This window comes from Pelobates fuscus, chromosome 12 (genome assembly GCF_036172605.1).
Source record: "Pelobates fuscus isolate aPelFus1 chromosome 12, aPelFus1.pri, whole genome shotgun sequence".
In the NCBI taxonomy this organism is placed as follows: Eukaryota; Metazoa; Chordata; class Amphibia; order Anura; family Pelobatidae; genus Pelobates; species Pelobates fuscus.
In genome coordinates, this window is record NC_086328.1 from 15028013 (window position 1) to 15049068 (window position 21056).

Sequence of the window (21056 nt, forward strand, 5' to 3'; positions counted from 1 at the left end):
CTATGAAGATGAGCTTTACCACCGGACCGATGTAAAGCTTACTGCACAAGACTTCTATTGTGACTCTGACGGCAATAGTATGGTCTTGATCCAGCTACCTCAACAACTTAACTACCTTTACCGTCATTGGGATACTGCTATCCCACATATTCCTGTTACCAAGTTGAAGACAAGGTCATGGAATGATCTTGGGCCCATGGCAAAACTATGGGCCACCATGAACGAAGAACAGCTACAGGAAAATGGTATTGTCAAATACCCAACAACTGACCTTCTAGAAGCATGGCCACGCCATTTCCTGGAAAAGGAATTCCAAGATCTGGTCATAAAGAATGATTATGACCCAGAAACACCTCATGACTGTTTTGAACAGATGAAAATGGAAACAGTGCACTTACCAACTGTGCATGAGAACCCATTACCAGATCCGGATTTTACCCTGTTTGTGGACGGATCGAGATATGCCGATGAAGGTGGAACATATCACACAGGATATGCCGTAACCACAACAGATGAAGTCATTAAATCATCATCCTTACCGCCAGCAATGTCTGCGCAAGAAGCTGAATTACAGGCTCTGACTTCAGCATGCAAAATTTCCGAAGGAAAACGTGCCAACATCTATACAGATTCAAGATATGCCCTGGGTGTGGCACATGACTTCGGCCTAATTTGGAAGACTAGAGGATTTCTTACCACCGCCGGTACACCAGTCAAACACAGCACTGCAATCAAGGAGCTAATGGATGCCCTCCTACTCCCCAAAGAAGTGGCCGTTTTGAAAGTTAAGGCCCATGGGAAATTGGATACAGATGAAGCAAAGGGCAACCATTTGGCTGATCAAGCTGCTAAGTTAGCGGCCAGGGATCTGCAGGAAGTGGATGAAGAAGTGTCCGGACAAGAAGAAGAAGAAGAAGAAGAAGTCCCTATTTTTGCTTTGCAAACTCTTCCTACTGATTTGCGAATTTTACAAGAACAGCAAGCTACAGTCACTCCTGAGGAAATCCAGAAATGGAAAAAGAAAGGAGCTGTCCAAAAGGACGGAATATATTACAACAACTTCAAATTTTGTCTTCCCAGAAATTTATACCCAGCAGTGGTCCAATGGGCACATGGGCCTGCACACCTGTCAAAAGAATTGATGGCCGCCCTCATACAGAAGTATTATGAAGCACCTGGAATCACAACATTGATCAATAGCTTTTGCAAGGCCTGTGTCATCTGTGCAAAATGCAATCCAGGAAGACCAATTAAGGTGCCTGCGAAACACCTGGCAAAGCCCATGTACCCCTTCCAACGAATTCAAATTGACCACATCCAAATGCCCAAGAGTGGGCCCCATGAATATGCACTAGTCATAGTGGACATGTTCTCAGGATGGCCAGAGGCATACCCAGTGGCCAATATCACTGCAAAAACAACCGCAAAGCGCCTACTTACAGATATTGTATGTAGATTCGGACTCCCAGAAGTTATTGAGAGTGATCAAGGCCCAGCCTTTACAGCAACTGTGACTAAAGAAATTTGGACTGCTCTAGGGGTGACTCTAGCCTTCCATACCCCTTACCACCCACAAAGTAGTGGTAAAGTGGAGCGCATGAATGGCACTCTAAAAACCAGAATGTTAAAAATGTCACAAGAAACAAAGATGCCCTGGCCAGAAAGCCTACCAATAGCTCTATTTAGTGTTAGACACACACCTAGAGGGAAGCATTCACTGTCCCCATATGAGGTTCTATTTGGGACAGCACCCAGACTAGGTTGTTATTATCCGCAGCAGTTGCAACTCCAATCAGATGTTTTAGTAGACTATGTAACTGAACTTGCAAATGTCCTAAACAAAATACATGCCCAAGTTTTCTCTTCAATTCCAGATCCCGAATTGGATACAGGTTCCCATAACCTACTCCCCGGAGATTGGGTCCTGGTTAAGAAGTTTGTGCGGAAAAATACCCTAGAACCGAGATTTGACGGTCCATTCCAAGTTCTCCTGATTACCGCAACCTCCGTCAAATTGGCCGGTAGGCCAAATTGGATCCACGCTTCCCACTGCAAGAAATCTCCTGCCCCAGAGGAAGCGAATATCGCACAAACATGTATCTCTGGTACATCTTCTCCTTAATTAGCCTCATGAAAGCCCAGCAAGTAGCCATTACCAAAGACATTAGTGGGTACACCTTCTGGTATAATTCATCATGCACCCAGGTGGCTACTTATACCTTTGACTATTGTGATATTGTAGAATGCCCATTTCCCACACCACAAATCCAGAGCATCTATAGAGATATCCCTCATTCGAAAGACCCATATGTTTGTGTAGTTGACAAACAATGGGGGCACAATTGTGACCATTGGGGGGCGGCGGGGTGGAATGCCGGGCCTGCCTGGGGTTACAAACCAAAAAGTGCCGTAGCTAAAGTAGATGATCATGGTAGATCGCTCCTCCAGAGAATGACTTTGAGAAAGCCTGGGGGGAGTACACCAATGAAATTAATCCTTAACATTGAGCATCCAAGTCCAACAGATGCAGACCAGTATGTGATGGGAATGTATTGGAAAAAGGGTTCCTACCAAAAGTTAGGGCATTTCTACCTTAAAGATATGTGCAACTCTTCTGAGTGGCAAGGGGCCACCCATATGGTCCCTAACCCATTAAAACCTCATATCCAGACCTTTCAAGACATGATGGCCATTGCTAACCCCACTTCTGAAGATACCATGGCCGCTCAAACAGGTTTTAATGATGTAAATTTATGGTTAGAATGGATGAAATATAACGCTAATAAGCATAATAGAACTGCATGTTACGTGTGTGGAGGTGCCCGGCCTCACCTGGGTACCGTACCTTTAATCCTACCTGTAGATATAGAAGAATGTATTTTAAGCCTTTTTGCCTATCACTATAATTTTAACAGGTCCATATGTATTGCATGGACAAAGGAGTATCCTCTCCTAGCCAACGATGTCAAACCCCCTGATGGTATTACCGTATATAAAGGTAATTACACTTGCTATGCCATGTACGATGGTATTGGTAAATTTGTGGGTAACTTTTCCAAAGGCTATTGTGCTACATACAGAACTGTCCCTGTACGTCTGCTGCAACATCACACTAGGTCACTAGGGGACATTTATTGGTTGTGTGGGGATTTACAGCTAAGATCCAGAATGGACACAGAATGGTGGGGAGAGTGTACTTTGACTAAGGCCATTATGCCTATACATATTATTTCTGACACACACCTCAACACCCATGAGTTCAGCCACACTAAGGTTAAACGTGACGCCCCAGTGAAAGGAAGTTTTGATCCTCATGTATATATTGATGCCATTGGAGTGCCCAGGGGGGTGCCCAATGAGTTTAAAGCTAGGGATGAAGTTGCTGCAGGATTTGAATCAATTTTTACCATAGTTACCGCAAACAAGAATCTAAATTGGATAAATTACATTTATTATAATCAACAGCGTTTTGTCAATTACACCAGAGACGCCCTCCAGGGGTTGGCCGAACAGTTGCAGGCCACATCCCAAATGACTTTCCAGAATAGAATGGCCCTAGATATGATCTTAGCCGAAAAAGGAGGGGTTTGTAAGATTTTACCCGACACTATGACATGTTGTACCTACATCCCAGAAAACACAGGCCCTAATGGTAAAGTCACACTAGCTATAGAAAAATTAAATGACTTGTCTGAAGAGTTAAAAAGGAATTCTGGGATAAAAGATCCCTGGGAAAGATGGTTTGGTTGGATGACAGGATGGCAAAAGGCTTTAATGCAGATTGGTATGGCTATACTAATTTTTATTTTTATTTTTGCTCTTCTCTTTTGTTGTGTCCTCCCATGTCTGAGAAAATCCCTCATGAAGACTGTTGACCAAGCAGCACCCACTTTGACCCATCTCGAAGTTGATGACCAAGAATTCCAAGACATCAACTCACCCTGTCTGCCGCTGCAAACATTCCCTTTTGTTGATAAAGTGCAGGAATTCTAGGAAGGGACTAGCTCAGGGACAGCATCTGTCAGTGAATGGTAAAGGCCCCATGTGGAGAAGTGGTGGATTAGCTGCCATGGGATACCCTTGGGTGTGAAGCGTTCGAGAGCCATACTGACGGATGGTTAGCCTATTAGGGTCAGATCTAGGGACAGCCTTGCACTTTGCATTAACATCTAGCTAGCGGCCACGGGGTTTCTGTGCCTTTGGGTTAACACGTCTTCTGATACTAACATAATAAAGTTTATCTCTTAGAATCTAACATTTCATAGGGGGGACTGATGTGGAATTATTAAAAATTATTATTGTACTTGTATTGAATTATTGTACTAACTCCACTTTAACTTTATACTGTGACTTCGTCCTCCATTTTGTCCTCCTAACCTGACTTCTTCAGTCCTCCATTTTGTCCTCATGACTTAACTTGTTCATTTTAAAACTACATTACGTGACTGAACTTCTCAACCCAATTAATACAGTAGACAAAGACTGTGTTTCCTTCAAGGACAAGTACCAGGAGGTGCTGGCTACTCCTTAAGACTTGCTGGCTACTCCTTAAGAGCTTGTAAGATAGTACAGTTTGAAGGCCACAGAACACAGTAGTAATGAAATGTTCTATTCATAAGAGACCTTGCACCTGGACATAAAGCCTGATATCATTGACCGTGTAAAATGACGCTTAGGACCCCCTTGTCCCCCACCCGTGTCCAGAATAATCCCACCTCTGATGGGTGGGCACGGGACAAACCTCTTAATTTTACTAACCAATAGGTAAGACACTAACTCCGTCACTTAACAATTAATCCAATTGATGATGTTTATTTGCTGATATTCTAATAATCAATGATGACGCAAAATGCCTCTTAAAAGGGCCTGCGCGCCCGCTTTTTCTTCACTTGCCAATAAACTTTCTCGAAGTTATTTTAACCTGAACCTCGTGTGTCAGACTTAATTACTTCAGCGTATATACGCAATTTAATTTTATTGATTTGGACAGGAACAGATAGACTCTGAACATTTTGGTTTACTTTCAAAAAGTACCATAACATATCCAGTAATTCTGGGCGCTTAAGTAAGTGGAGCAATTAGATCAGGGATAGGAAACCTTTGGCACTCCAGATGTTGTGGGCTACATCCCCCATAATGCTCTTACACCCATAATGCTGGAAAAGCATCATGGGAGGTGTAGTCTAAACCATCTGGAGTGCCAAAGGCTGCCTGTGCCTGAATTAGATAAAACATTCTGCTGGTTTCTATGGTTACTGTTCCACCCTTAGAATGTTGCCTCCGATTTTTTCTTTATAGGAAAACCCAATATTCCATGTTCAATAGCCAGATTCCACACATTCAATAGTTTTCTTTAACCATGGGACGATTAGTCATCTTCTCCAGAACTATAAACAATGAATGATATATTACTAGACAAGTATTGTACATGATACTAAAATTAACAAAGATACAGCAAATTGTAGAGACATTCTTGTAAATATCTTCATTTCCCCTATGACCTTGAGTAGTCGGAGCAGTCCGATGATATAATTTCCGTTGCTCACTGGAGTGTTTAACAGACAGGAGATACTATTGATTGAACCCCAGCTGAAGTTCAGCTATGATTGAGATATATCTCTCAGGCTGGAACGAGAAATCAAAAGGATCTCAATCCATCGGCTCGGAGGAGATTTTGGATACCTGGAGCTAACTTGCAGAATGACAAAGTGCCTGGATGGTTGCAGAAACAAATTAAATGGAAAAATCTAATATTTTAACACAGAGGGAAGCCACATAGCACAGGATATATCAAATATTATCAGTGTGCCCACCTAAAAACACAATTTCAATCAACCCCCCCTCCAAATTGGAATCTGCGAATCAATGCTGAACTTAACTATACACTCCCCTTTGCATACACACACATATATACTTACATACATGGGCCAGCTTTGCAGATTCATATTTTTAGTTTGCTTTTGTAATTAGTTGCAATTCCCATATTATGGCAGTTTTCCCTGTATGTCACCATTTTGGGGTTGCAGAACAATTATCAATTAATAACGATTAATAACAACAGTAATAATAAAAGCTGTGATGCACTAGTGAGGGCCCTCAACCAATTAAAACCTGAGATATAAACAGTTGAGCTGATAAGCTCCCAACATTCTACTATCCACTGAAAAGGGAATAGCTGTTAAAGCTTACAGACATCTGTGCGAGATGGCCCCAAAATTTGCTTATTCAACTATTCCTTAAAAAAAAATTACAAAATAAATAAATAATAGTGATACATACACGCACATATAAATACACAAACAACTGCTAATCTAAATGTAAAACATTATCTACAGGCAGTTTTTGAAGGGCAACGTGATCATGTGACAGAGTTCCTTTATAGATGTTTACTCCACTGCGCATCATACACATGTTAGTCTTATCCTCTTTTACTGCGATATCTGTGCCTTTTAGTGTCTAGACGCAACTCCCATTGATTAGCACCCATAGAGCGTTTAACAAAATATACAGCTAATTTCAATTCCTTTAATTCAAAAATATCCAAAAAGTAGATTCCTGTTTGTGTTCATGGTTGGTGTGTACAAAAGTACCATACAATGTAGACCACTAGTGATTTACTAAAATAATCTATGGATAATATTGTATAGAGCAATATAGCATCTTTATATGCATATTAATAGTTTATATTTTAGATATCACCTTATAATATGACATGTACTCACATTTTACCAGCCCCTTATGTAGTCACCCTAATCATTGTTTGTTTGTTTTACAATATTGATTCTGTTTCAATAAAGGCAACATTACGGAGGTGAAAGGGTAACTAACATTTCATAAAAGCATCTTTCCCTTTCTTCCCCATTTACAGAAAGGATGTGATATGGAGGGTTCGGGTGGAAATAAATGGTGCGTAGATGTGGTACAGTAATGGGAGATTTATAACCAGCAGCAGCAACATCCTGTACAGAAGAAGTCAAATCGCGAGATTGTTTGTGGTGTGCACACAAGTTGGGATTTGTCTACAACTAAGGTGAACGTGTGTAATTGTCCTCATTGAAACCACAGACAGAGAGAGAGAGAAAATACAAAAAAAAATGTTTAACCAGCATGCTATTGTTGTGGAGACAACCCCATTTTTCATTTTGAGGATTATATTTAACTTTTACAATCACAGCTGTATTTTTGTTTTTCAAAATAATACCATTAACAAAATTTAGAGTTGCTGGATTTGGTCACCACAGGGACCTGGCTCTTAATTTATTCCCTTTATCCTCACACACATAAATTCAAACTTAGTTCACGAGGTTCCACTGAAAACACATGGCATCACACTGCTTGTTGTCATGGATGCCTGTCAGGAGTAAAACCAGCTCAATGGCTATACTGCCTTGTGTTACAATTAGCAACATTGGTAACAGCACTAACCAGTGAATGCCTTAGACAGCCGCACTGTGAAAGTGGCCGTGCCAAGAACAATTAAGGAATTCTAAAATGTCTGAAATAACGTTCAACTAGAAAATAATCAATATTCAAATATTAATTTTAGCATTGTGGTTGTTACCCTTTTTGACAGGGTTCCAAATTATGTACTAGGTCTGTGTACCAGAGAAAAAAATTCCGTTGATCAAATTTCATCAACGCCCAGGTTCGGCTCATTGAAATATCAGCCATTTAAACGATTATGGAAAACCTATTCAGACGAAAGAAATGATTATTAAAAATGAGCCTATAATAGTACTGCAAAATATATACATAATATCTCTATGTATTTATTTTTTGCAGTACAGGGATAAGCTCATTTTCACACCCTCTTAATGTGTAAACTAATTCCGGGTGGAATTCGGTCGACTGAATTCTGACGGAATAAAATGGTATTTTACCATTCATATTCGGTCCGCACTTGGTCAATGCTTGCGATTTTGAGCTTTATTTCGACTTTATTTGATTTATTTGTTATCGGTTTGATTGAGTGGCTGTCCCCCAAGCATGTCTTTTTTTTGGCGCCATAGATGGAACAACAAGGCCAACAAACCTGTTAGGCCATTGTCCATGTCGTTTTTTTTGTTTCAGAATTATGTAGTTTGAACGACCTGCCAATCGGACAGAATTCAGATAATTGCAATATGTTTGATACAGAATGCACACGTCTATTATGTACATTAGATTAACATGACAACAAGCTCTTTAATGTTAAAATCAGCACAGTGACCCAATTATCAAATCAAGTAAGAAGCAGTGCTTTAGTAAATGGTCATATACAGATCTATACGATCTAAGAGATGGAGACATTTTCTTGTTAAAGAGAAAGCATAATGTTAAAAGTTCAATGGAAACAGAAAAATATTTGGGACGGTAAAAATACAGTTCAAGAAATAAAGGTGATTTAAAGTGCAGGATTGAAACAAGTCTTAGATTTAACAAACAAAAAAAACAAAAAGTCTTACCTGCCTTTCCTTACCTCCCTTTCATTTATTATTTACGAAGATAAAATAGAGATATTGTCACCCAAAATTAATACAAATGTATATTTATCTCCAATACAGTTTTTTTTTTGTTTTTTGCTATTTAAAAGAATTTTTAGTAAACCTCTGAATGCCAGAGATATTGTGTAAACCCTTTAGCACACAAAGGGTTAAATCATTTCCTGTACAGGATTAATTATCTGAAGACGCATTTCTCCCACTGCCACTCAAATCAATAACCTGATGTGGCATTTTATATTATTTTCTTTTCGTTGTCTCTCTTTTTTTTTTTTCCTACAAAACACGGATAGTTCCATGCTTTCAATACAAGTCTTCAAAAGGCTTTGAATAATTAAACATTTGGTAATCCATGTAATAAAAATCGAACGTGCGCTGCCTTTCTGTAGGGGACAGCTGTGCAAAATATTGCTGAGTGATTTTATGCGTCGTTCTCTCTTCGTTAGAATGTCTGTCTTTGAATCGGGGGAATGTCAGGTTTTGGGGAGCCCCAATGAGGTGTAAAAGGAAATTAGCATCTTCCTCCATGCTTTCAAACTTCCCAATGAAATCGTAGTCAATTAAGCATGGGCTGCAAAGTCTGCTTACGTGATCCCAGTGGATGTCCATCCCTACTGGTCTATGGACATCTAGTAAGTATTGGATAAATTCTGTAAAATGTACCCCAGAACCTGTCCTTAGTGCATCTTTTGTGGCATTTGCTCTGTACCTAGATATTATGGCTTTGCCAAAAACCGGATGGTAATAATTGTTTGCATGTTCAAATTTGTCACGAAAAGCGGACACTAACCGTTCAAAAGGTTCTCGGACAAAGATCATCTTAGTATAGGTGTTTAGTCGGTAAAATATCCCGTTACGGTCAAAGCTGTCAAGCCTTTTCAAATAATTCCCATAATGGACAGTGTTATGTTGTATATCCTTGGTGGAAGAGGCAAGACCGTTGAGTACCATCAACACCCTTTTCCAGTTGGAGCATCCGGCTTTTGGAACCTCGCAATATAGAAGTTTGTGCTTGTCTTCCACAAAGATCCGTGATACGTGATATGGTGTGATAATTCTTCTTGCTCCACTTTTATACTTGGAGCAGATGTCTTGCATTAACTTTTTCCTCTCCCTTTGCATCTCATAAAGCTCCTTCCATTTGCTATTTCGGTCTTCAAGCTCCAGCCTTGTGAGGTCCACAGACGAGCTGTTCATTGCGATGAGAACCGGTGTCTCTCGAAGCAGAAATCGTTTCCTTTTTTTCAAAAGTTTTCTGTCTGTATTTTTTTTATTGTCTCTCCTGAGGAGCAACATTGTTTTCTGCCTTCTCTTTGTGTTCTGATAAACAGCTGCATATTGATAAGGTGGGTACGATGGTACGTCCGGGTTGATCTGCAATAATTGCTTGGCAGGGTTTTCTATTATGTTTCTGTATTGATTGTTAGATGTGCAGTCCTACGAACAAAACAGAACAGTGTTCAGAATGACAAGGCATAAAGTAAAGTGAAGATAATCATTGCCTCTAGAGTTACAAATTAAAAGTTTGCCCAAACAAAATCTACAGAAATACAGAAAAATAAACCAGCTAGTGTCACGGAACACCAAACAAATAATTCCAAATGGCTTCTGCATTTCTGATCCATAATTTATTCATCTTAGTGCTTTTTCAATGGATACAAACTTGCCGTAGTTCTAGTAAATGAAACCTGGCATACGTACAGTGTTTCTGTGTTAACAGTTAAGAGGGTTTTACATTTTTAATAGACTCGGAATATAATTTTCTGAAGCTGGTGGTGTTTTATCATGATTTGTATAATACCACAGAGTCCCGATCACTACAGATAGCCTCAGGAAAAGGAAAACATGCAAAGCATCTGAACTGGAAATCACAAATCTTCCCGAGAACGCATGCATTTGGACGCTAAGTTGCTAACTAAATTAGTTTTATTATTTTTTTATGGAGGCAAACACAATAAAAACCAACAGAGTGAGAGAGAAGACAATACATATTAATTCATTCGGTGGGATACAGTATTACTAAGAGAATAAAACAAATAAAGACAAGCATGATGGAAATATGAGAACTTGCAATCTGCAATCACTTTTAAAGGGATAGCAAAATTACCTAGAAGTGGTGTGGGTGCAATGTCCTTGTCCTTTCAAAAACGAAAAAACAAAACAAAAAAACAATATGATCGCTACAATTTAATCCCACCAGGGCGGGAATGGCTAGGCAGTGGGTATAGTACCAGCTCTATCCTGTGCTTCTACTCCAACAGTATAACTAGCCAGAAAGCTACAGGAGATCTACCAAGAAGGAGCTCCCCTTTCTGGTAATAGATGGAAACGACACAACCTTTCCCTGTCACAGGGCATACATTGTATCACACATCTATCTCTTTAATGATACAATATACACACTCGGACGGTGCAAAAGGGGGTAGTTTACATCTATTACCAGAAAGCGGAGTTCCTTCTTGGTAGATCTTGTTTAGCTTTTTTGTTATTTTTCCATGTCCATTAAACCCTGCAATGTAAATTATTGCAGTTTAAAAAAAAAATTGTAATGTTTTCATTGCAGGGTTAATCCACCTCTAGTGGCTGTCTTCCAGAGAGCCACTAGAGATGCTTTAACAGCACTGACCGAGTAAAAACGTCAAGTGAGGCAGACGCCCCAATGAAGACATTGAATGCAATGTTTTTGTATTGGGAGCGTGAATGCTTCTATGAGAAGCATTGGATTGAACCATTGCTAGAGGAGGCCATGCATCCTCTAAGACATCGCAGGAGGCGGAGTGGTGAGCAGAGCTAACTGAGCCTCCGCTCTGGAAAGTGGTCGATAGAACGTTTATTTATTTATTTTTGCACACGGGGGAGGAACCAGGATAAAACTAGGGACAGGGACAGTCAGAGTTAGGAATACAGGTTTGCATTCCTAACTCTAAAGTGTTCCCTTAACCCCCAAATATTAAAAAAAAAGTACTGAGCATTTTTACTTTAGTTACATTTTGATATTATATAAAATTGTCGAGTCTCCCTAATTATGAAAACCTTTTAACTTTTGCTTATAAAATGTCAGCAATTGCAAGAGAAAAGGGACAGGATCTTTGCACCAAAACCGCTTCATTAAGACCAAGTGGTTTTGGTGTTTAAGAGTACTCATTTCACCAAGAAAGGCATATTTATCTTGTTGACAGTTTTGAAGTATATGTCGAGTTGTTATGAAAAGGCAGGAAAAAAGGTGATTCTAACTACCGGTACATTCTGAATGGCATTATTCCAATTACACATAAATCTCCTTCATTCCAATATGGTGTTAGACATGCTTTATATTACGGCAGTATTTCAAAAATTAGGACCACAAACTAGCTGTAAGCCTCTTTAAAATAAAATAATCTTAATACACACAACTTGCCACGACCAAGATCCAAACTTCTGTTTTCAAACAAACATCTAATGAATATGCTTTTATTAAATTTACAATGATTAAATACGATTACTGTTTTCTAGAATGGCCATGAGATAAAGAATTGGTTAACATCAAAGCTCTGGATAATCACTTGAAATATGTCTCCCCAAAGATTTCCCCACAACCAAGAATGTGCTGTCTTGCACCCTCTAATGCATTCTAACAAGAAGAGAGCCTTATCTGGATCCATTCAGCAGCGTCGCAGGTGAGGCCCTACAGCCATTAGCCGGGTGTCAAAACTGCCAGCCTAACAGTATAATGGACATTGAGTGACAGTTACATTATCACTGGATTATTAACCTGTGCAGAGGCACAGAAAATACATTCGCTTAAAGCTCAACTTTCGGCGCATTTCTGACACAATCTTAAAGGCAAACGACTACCTTATGTGTGCCTATTTTATGATGTTTGCTTAATCAGGTTATTTAGAATTTATTCAACCTTTTCCAAAGAGCTGGTAATATAATGTGTTTTGGTAAATTAGCATCACATTATTTGATTCTGTTATGAGAAAGTTTTTTTGTTTGTTTTTTTTTCTTTGCAAAAAATCCCTGTTTAGTAGATGTACCCCAAATTAGAACTTGCATGTCTTAAAAACATCTTGCAAAACCTGCAGATCTCTTGTCTGCATCCTTTGCAAGCCCTCCCCTTCTAACCCCGCCCAGACTTTTTGTGGCGGTCCAATCACAGATTTCCCAATGCAGCTCAATGGGAAGTCTTTGCAAGGCAGGTGATCTGGGCAATTGCTGCCTCTCAAGTTTAAGTCCACTGAGCTAAGCAAACCAGGAAGTTACAAGACCGTTTGTCTGATTGACAGCCAAGGGGGTGTAACCAGGTTAATTTATAACATTTGTACATTTCTATTGGAATCTGCACTTTTTTCGAAATGAAAAAAATAAAACAGGACCATCTCTTCTCTTAAAATATTTTAGTAAGCTTAGATGTGCTTACAGGTTCTGGAGTGTCCCTTTAACACAAACATACCATATCCCCCATTAGACCACGTAGATTAATACTTTCTGCTGCCAATTTCTGAGTTTAAGGACGATTTGTAGCAGCTGTGACACAGTGAGGGTTAATGGGAGACTACAAGATAGAATCAGTTTTACCATAGTGCATTCATTAAAGTCCACATTTAGAGCAGCTGGTATACTGAGCAACGGAAACGGCAGAAAATAAGTTCAGTTTAATATGCCAAGCCTGGCAGGGTTCAAGCTGATGTCTGTATAAAATCTGTTATCATGCAAAGTGAGCCATTCTGGGAGGATCTGGCATGCCACCATCAAATATGCCGCCGCTGTTACACCAACAGGCAGAGCCTTAAAACAGTCTTAACATCACTAGGCATTGCTGTTACTTTGTTTACCTGTTGTATCAGGGGGTCGTATTCTCTCTGATTGGACTGGATCCCTGACAAATTGACAGTATATAATGTGACTGTAGTGCTGATGGGTTTATAATGGTGTTTTTTTTTTGTTTGTTTTTTTATCATCAATTAGCACTGACTGCTATAATAAAGATTCTGACTGTTTTTAGGGTGAGGCTACCCTGCTTCGCAGGGTTAGAGGCAGGACTTTGACGGACTTCAGTCTTTTTCCAACCTAGATTACTATGTAATAATGTCTTTACACTTGTTTCCAGTTGAATTTTGCAGAATCTGAGATATCTCGGTTTGATAAATTGTCCAGTTAATAAATATGTGGGGGTTTTTCATAATCTGGCGTTGAAAAAAAAAAAAAAAAAAAGCCCTGCCCTGGTTTGATAATTTAATTTTGAAATTTTACTGTGAAGAAATAGATTTTTGGAAGGTCTAATAACTGGGCCAGTGTGTACAGATATAATAACTGGAGTTGGAATACAAGTGTTGTTTATTGAGATTTCTCAAAAGGTCTGCACCAACTGTTCCCTGCATGATGCAGGAGTAATCATAAAATATTTAGCAAAACCTTAAAGGGACACTATAGTCACCTGAACAACTTTAGCTTAATGAAGCAGTTTTGGTGTATAGAACATGCCCCTGCAGCCTCACTGCTCAATTCTCTGCCATTTAGGAGTTAAATCCCTTTGTTTATGAACCCTAGTCACACCTCCCTGCATGTGACTTGCACAGCCTTCCATAAACACTTCCTGTGAAGAGAGCCCTATTTAGGCTTTCTTTATTGCAAGTTCTGCTTAATTAAGATTTTCTTATCCCCTTCTATGTTAATAGTTTGCTAGACCCTGCAAGAGCCTCCTGTATGTGATTAAAGTTCAATTTAGAGATTGAGATACAATTATTTAAGGTAAATTACATCTGTTTGAAAGTGAAACCATTTTTTTTTTCATGCAGGCTCTATCAATCATAGACAGGGGAGGTGTGGCTAGGGCTGCATAAACAGAAACAAAGTGATTAAACTCCTAAATTACAGTGAATTGAGCAGTGAAATTGCAAGGGAATGATCTATACACTAAAACTGCTTTATTTAGCTAAAGTAATTTAGGTGACTATAGTGTTCCTTTAACAATCAGTCAGAAGAAACCTGCAAATCTGGCCTAAATGGGACATTTTGTATCGATGTAGATAATGATAAAATAGATAGATGAAGAATTACTGATAGATACTGTAACGGACCGTTTCAGCATAAAAGGGAATAAAATCCGTTTAGGCGATAATCCCCTTTTCTCAGAAAGGCACAGCTACTGCAGAACATCAAAAACTCACGAATTGGATATAGGTGAATGCATCAAACTCCCGAACTGCATACCAGGGAATAAGATAGCACTCCAAGCTGGAACCTCACGAATAGCTGCTAGCAGATGAATAGGAAAAGCAGACATCAGCTTACACTCCTAGCAGTCAATCTCCAACAGCATACAGTGAATCCCCCCAAGAACGAGACAAGGCTCCGTGTTGAAGGTCAAGCAGTGGTCTGAGGTGCTGGGGCACCCAGCCTGGTTTTTACATGAGTACACATACAGGCCACACCCAGGGGGAGGCATAAAATAACCAATGACATAGATGTTACATCCCACACATCCCCTCCCCTTAGTGTGACACATAATCTCATTATGCATACAGTTCAAAATATACTTTTACACAACTTTCGTAACTTTAAAACCATACATCACATTCACATAAAAATACATATCCTCAATCAATCCATTCAGGGGAACAACATATTAAAAAATGGCATGAATCAGACCAGGGGTTCAAAAGTTAGTAAAAGTATCTTTTGTTCCCCCTGGCTGGCAGAAAAACATCCCCACAATGCATCCCGGTTTCCTCCCTTCTGCCCTGGAGATAATTGGAGAAGTAATTCAATTATCCAGGACTAGAGGCAGACTCCATTAACCACATGGTTGCAAAACGACATAAAACACTTTAAAATACATGAAGTCACATTTTACACATAACACACAGACATTTCACATATCCCCAGATAGCTCAGGTCTGAGTGCACATTATTAGGTGAATGGCACTCAGACCAACCGAATACAGTTTAATCGCCATAGAGCCAAAGTCTTTAATCACACGAATAGGCTCCATGGCATAGCTATCTGGGTTACCACAGCTCACACAGGGCAAGTACCAAATGACCCCACTGTATTTAAAGGGCCAGAATGAGTGACATACACTCTGGTATGGCCGAATACTGTTTTTAAAGGGCCCAATCTCCCAGGGCCATAGTCCAAAGGCAGCAGGCGGGCAACCAGGCTCCTCCAAAACAATGTGGCGAGATTGGTTCCGTCACATCTCTCCCCCTTTCCAAAAAGACTAACAGGGTACCTGACCTCCTGCCGGTCAGTGCCCTGGTTAGTCCAGCAACCCACCCCCAAAGCAGAAAAAACAGTACAGCCCACCCACAATAAATGGTTACTACACCTGGGTAGAGGAGAAGTTGGTCCATGTCCAGGTGCCTCACCACGGCTGTGTAGGGGACTGGTAGGCTGCCTTGGTGGGTTGCTGAGTGGGCAGAGACCAGCGGTACTCTGTCCTGGTGCCAGCACTACCACCGGAGTAGTCTGGTTGGAGCCTGGTTGCTGGAGACTGACTGTCTCCCCCTTGGATACACAGCTCTGTCGTGGGGGGGGGTAGGATCGACCATCCCTAACCCCTGTGTGGTAAGTGCAGAGACCACGGTCCCATCTGCACAGCTGTGGGGCTTACCGTCTCCCCCTGGTACATTAAGCTGTCGCTGGGGAGAGGGGGTAACAGGCTCCTCTCCCAATAGAACACTCTGCCGCTGGGGAAAGGAGACTGGGCTCTCTATTCCCTGCTGGACACTCTGCCGCTGGGGAAAGGAGACTGGGCTCTCTATTCCCTGCACATCAATGATCCGCCGCTGGGGAGAGGTGGTAGCAAGCTCCTCTCCCATACATACTTCCATCATCTGTGGAGGGAGACCGACTGTCCCTCCCAATACAGTGTCCTGCTGTTGGGGAAAGGAGACTGGGCTCTCTATTCCCGGCTGGACACTCTGCCGCTGGGGAAAGGAGACTGGGCTCTCTATTCCCTGCACATTACGGATCCGCCGCTGGGGAGAGGTGGTAGCAAGCTCCTCTCCCATACATACTTTCCGCCTTTGTGGAGGGAGACCGACTGTCTCTCCTCCCAATACAGTGTCCTGCCGCTGGGGAAAGGAGACTGGGCTCTCTATTCCCTACACATCAATGATCCGCCGCTGGGTAGAGGTGGTAGCAAGCTCCTCTCCCATACATACTTCCATCATCTGTGGAGGGAGACCGACTGTCTCTCCTCCCAATACAGTGTCCTGCCGCTGGGGAAAGGAGACTGGGCTCTCTATTCCCAAAAAATCACGCTGCTGCAGGGGGGTAGGACCAACTACCTCTGCCCCCTGTAACTCAGCCTGCCGCTGGGGAATGGAGACTGGGCTTCCAATTCCCAATAAATCACGCTGCTGCTGGGGGGTAGGACCAACTACCTCTGCCCCCTGTAACTCAGCCTGCCGCTGGGGAATGGAGACTGGGCTCCCAATTCCCAATAAATCACGCTGCTGCTGGGGGGTAGGACCAACTACCTCTGCCCCCTGTAACTCAGCCTGCTGCTGGGGAGGGAGGACGCTGCTCTCCTCTCCCTGCACTTCACACTGCCTTCCCGGCATATCACTCTGCTGCTGGGGGGTAGGACCAACTACCTCTGCCCCCTGTAACTCAGCCTGCCGCTGGGGAATGGAGACTGGGCTCCCAATTCCCTGCAATTCACACTGCCGCTGGGGAATGGAGACTGGGCTCCCAATTCCCTGCAGGACCGGTGGAGAGACCTCGGTCCCATCTCTACCGGCCACCTGGGGTTCTTCCCAGTAAATCTCTACAATATCTTCCCAGCGGAAGGGGTCTGGATCTGGGTCTGTCACCTTACTGTCCTGCTGAGCCTTCCCAATGAAGTGGAAGAGATCTCGGTAGTTTTGCTCCAGTTCCCACTCCAGGGTTGCTAGGTGAGCCAGGTCTTGCTCTACCTCATGGGGGTCATCCCACTCATGCCTAGCCTCCCTCTCATAGAAAATGTCCTGCAATCTGGTTTGCGCAGGGCTCCCGAAGCCAGGCTCTGCAAAGGACTCCCATAACAAGCCAGGACCATCAAACTCCTCTCCCTCTGGCTTGTCATGTTCGGCTGTCCAGGGTATATACTGTGCCATATACCACCAGAGCGCCTGGTAGGCATCCTCCAGCCATAGCTCCTGCCATACCCGGTGCTCTAGTTCCTTCACCCATCCCTTCAGGGGCTGCTCTCCCAGGAAGGGTATCCGCAGTGCCAGGCGTGTCTGCCATCGCTGCTCTTCACTGGGGAGACTCTTGCCCCGCTGGTACTGTACGTTATCCAGGGCCTGGTACCAGATGCCTTTCCTTAATGCATCCCGGTCATCCATGTCACCCTCATTGTACTCCACTGCTGGTTCCATCCTGGTGCTGTCAGGGTCGCTGTACTCAGACATGCGTTGCCCTCAAATTGTAAATCCAAAGAAATGGTGTTCTGTAGCTGTCCTTCTGGCTGTAGGAACGATCCCGCCGCTGCCACCAATTGTAACGGACCATTTCAGCATAAAAGGGAATAAAATCCGTTTAGGCAATAATCCCCTTTTCTCAGAAAGGCACAGCTACTGCAGAACATCAAAAACTCACGAATTGGATATAGGTGAATGCATCAAACTCCCGAACTGCATACCAGGGAATAAGATAGCACTCCAAGCTGGAACCTCACGAATAGCTGCTAGCAGATGAATAGGAAAAGCAGACATCAGCTTACACTCCTAGCAGTCAATCTCCAACAGCATACAGTGAATCCCCCCAAGAACGAGACAAGGCTCCGTGTTGAAGGTCAAGCAGTGGTCTGAGGTGCTGGGGCACCCAGCCTGGTTTTTATTACATGAGTACACATACAGGCCACACCCAGGGGGAGGCATAAAATAACCAATGACATAGATGTTACATCCCACACATCCCCTCCCCTTAGTGTGACACATAATCCCATTATGCATACAGTTCAAAATATACTTTTACACAACTTTCGTAACTTTAAAACCATACATCACATTCACATAAAAATACATATCCTCAATCAGTCCATTCAGGGGAACAACATATTAAAAAATTGCATGAATCAGACCAGGGGTTCAAAAGTTAGTAAAAGTATCTTTTGTTCCCCCTGGCTGGCAGAAAAACATCCCCACAATGCATCCCGGTTTCCTCCCTTCTGCCCTGGAGATAATTGGAGAAGTAATCCAATTATCCAGGACTAGAGGCAGACTCCATTAACCACATGGTTGCAAAACGACATAAAACACTTTAAAATACATGAAGTCACATTTTACACATAACACACAGACATTTAACATATCCCCAGATAGCTCAGGTCTGAGTGCACATTATTAGGTGAATGGCACTCAGACCAACCGAATACAGTTTAATCGCCATAGAGCCAAAGTCTTTAATCACACGAATAGGCTCCATGGCATAGCTATCTGGGTTACCACAGCTCACACAGGGCAAGTACCAAATGACCCCACTGTATTTAAAGGGCCAGAATATGGCCGAATACTGTTTTTAAAGGGCCCAATCTCCCAGGGCCATAGTCCAAAGGCAGCAGGCGGGCAACCAGGCTCCTCCAAAACAATGTGGCGAGATTGGTTCCGTCACAGATACTATTAAAAAATTACTGAAAGATACTATTATGTCAGCCACAATCTTGGAATGACTCACAAACTAGAACAAAAGTTTGCTCATTTTTTCCCCAATCCAGCAACGAAGCGGTTAATTTAGATCTAAACTGTATGCCACGTCCAAAGTCTATTTCTCTGTTCACAGATGTATCGTGTTTTATTACATAGCCAGACATATTCCTGAGTCTGTCACAATTAATCATCAATCATATAGCTAATAATTGTCCTGTACAAAATGTCTAAACCACCTTTATAAATTACCCAATTAGCTTCATCATGTTGATATCAGTCACAATTCCTCATGGGAACTCACGGAGGGAGAGAGAGATAGCTTGCTGACTGCCGCAATAACTGACCCGTGTCACAGACCGTTTATTGTAATAACAGAGGTGAAATGGAAGGAAACATTAAAACACATTTGCAGTAGGTAATTAGAAAGGTTAAATAGCAAATAATGGGCTTTATTATTACATTTATGTATTTATTTAATTAATTTAAAAAGTGAAGTTAATTACCAGTGCTCAATTAAGTACAATTATATATATTTTTTAAAGCCATTGGTTAAACTAATGCTGCTGTCTGTTTTTGTTTTGGGAATAACTGGCCTTTGGCTATTTATAGACAGTGGTTGTTGCAGAATATAGTTTTTAATTCAGAATTACAATTGTGAATTTACACTGCTATAATTATTAGTAGCAGTTTATACATGATGGGAGATAATATACTGAATGACATGGCAAAGTACCCATAATATACAAGTTGCAATCAGTGACAACACATTCATAAAAGTGACTGCAGTAGACCTTACCACCACTAGATGGAGCAATGTTTCTTTCACAAACAGACCCAAGAACTAACTTCTTCTGCCTCTAAAGCAGTTTCCAAGCACAAGTAATATTAATAAAGATTAATTTTTTAAATTAAGGACATTCACCTATGTTCCAGGAATTTCATATATGCCCATCATATTTTATTCCCTAGTGAATAACCTTTCATCGGATAACTTGATCACCCATCTGTCACACACACGCAGATTATGTGAAAGAGAGGGGGCGGTTAAATTCATAGCAGCCCCCTTCCAGGTCTTGTAGAATAAAAGACCCAAACGGCAAAGCATCATGGGTGTTGCAGTTCTAGAACAGAGTGTGAGTGTGTGTGTGTGAGTGTTCTATTTTGCCCCATCCCTGTAATACGGGGTTTTTAATAATCTAGAAATCTGTACTATTTATAGTATTTTATGAACGTACCTTTTTTGATTGGTGCAAGGTTAATTCAAATTTCATGCCTAAAAATGGAAGAGAAATACAAAATAAAATTACAGTGGGTCACACATTTTAACAAAATGGCAAAAAATTATATATTCAATGTATGTGCAGACTAGTTGCTGTGACAGATTATTATGTAATAGGGTTAAAAGTTGGACATTTTCACTAAAATAGACAGCTCTCTTGTTAATATTCTCCAATTCTCAGTGTAGTGCAGGCATAGGCAACCTTTGGCACTGCAGATATTTTAGACTACACCTCCCGTGATGCGTTGCCAGCATTATGTGTGTAAGAGCATTATGGGGGATATAGTCCACAATATCTGGAGTGCTGAAGGTTGCCTACCCCTGGTGTAGTGCATACTATTAACAATATCTGGGTTGGGCCATACATTTCTTGAAAATACCAATCAGAACAAACATTTATACCATCATATAAAACAAACATTGCTGTCCCCTACATCTGTGTCCGATACTACAGGGTTAAACAGTAAATACTGCTCAGGAGCCAGAGAGAGGACAGAACAATTCTCAAACTGTGATCCCTAGATTGAAACGGGCTTCTTGCAGCTCTGTTCCGTGGCTGGAACATTTACTGGTAATTGCAAATGTTTAAACAAAAATACAGAGAGAGTTCGTGTGATTCTCACCAGCAACAATAATACCCACAACTTAACTAGCTGTGTACTGTGTTCCATGATAAC

General features: G+C 41.5%; 1 protein-coding gene across 1 annotated transcript in view; it reads right to left on the reverse strand.

Moving 5' to 3' along the window:
• Nucleotides 1-8044: 8044 nt before the first annotated feature.
• The window catches only part of CHST8 (carbohydrate sulfotransferase 8), a 321896-nt gene continuing 308884 nt past the window's right edge, over nucleotides 8045-21056 (reverse strand). The window contains exons 3-4 of the mRNA XM_063437661.1: nucleotides 20336-20373; nucleotides 8045-9917 (exon numbers count right to left, since the gene is read on the reverse strand). Of these exons, the coding sequence (XP_063293731.1) occupies nucleotides 8784-9917; nucleotides 20336-20373 (1172 nt within the window). The 3' untranslated portion in view covers nucleotides 8045-8783. The remainder of the gene's footprint in view (nucleotides 9918-20335; nucleotides 20374-21056) is intronic.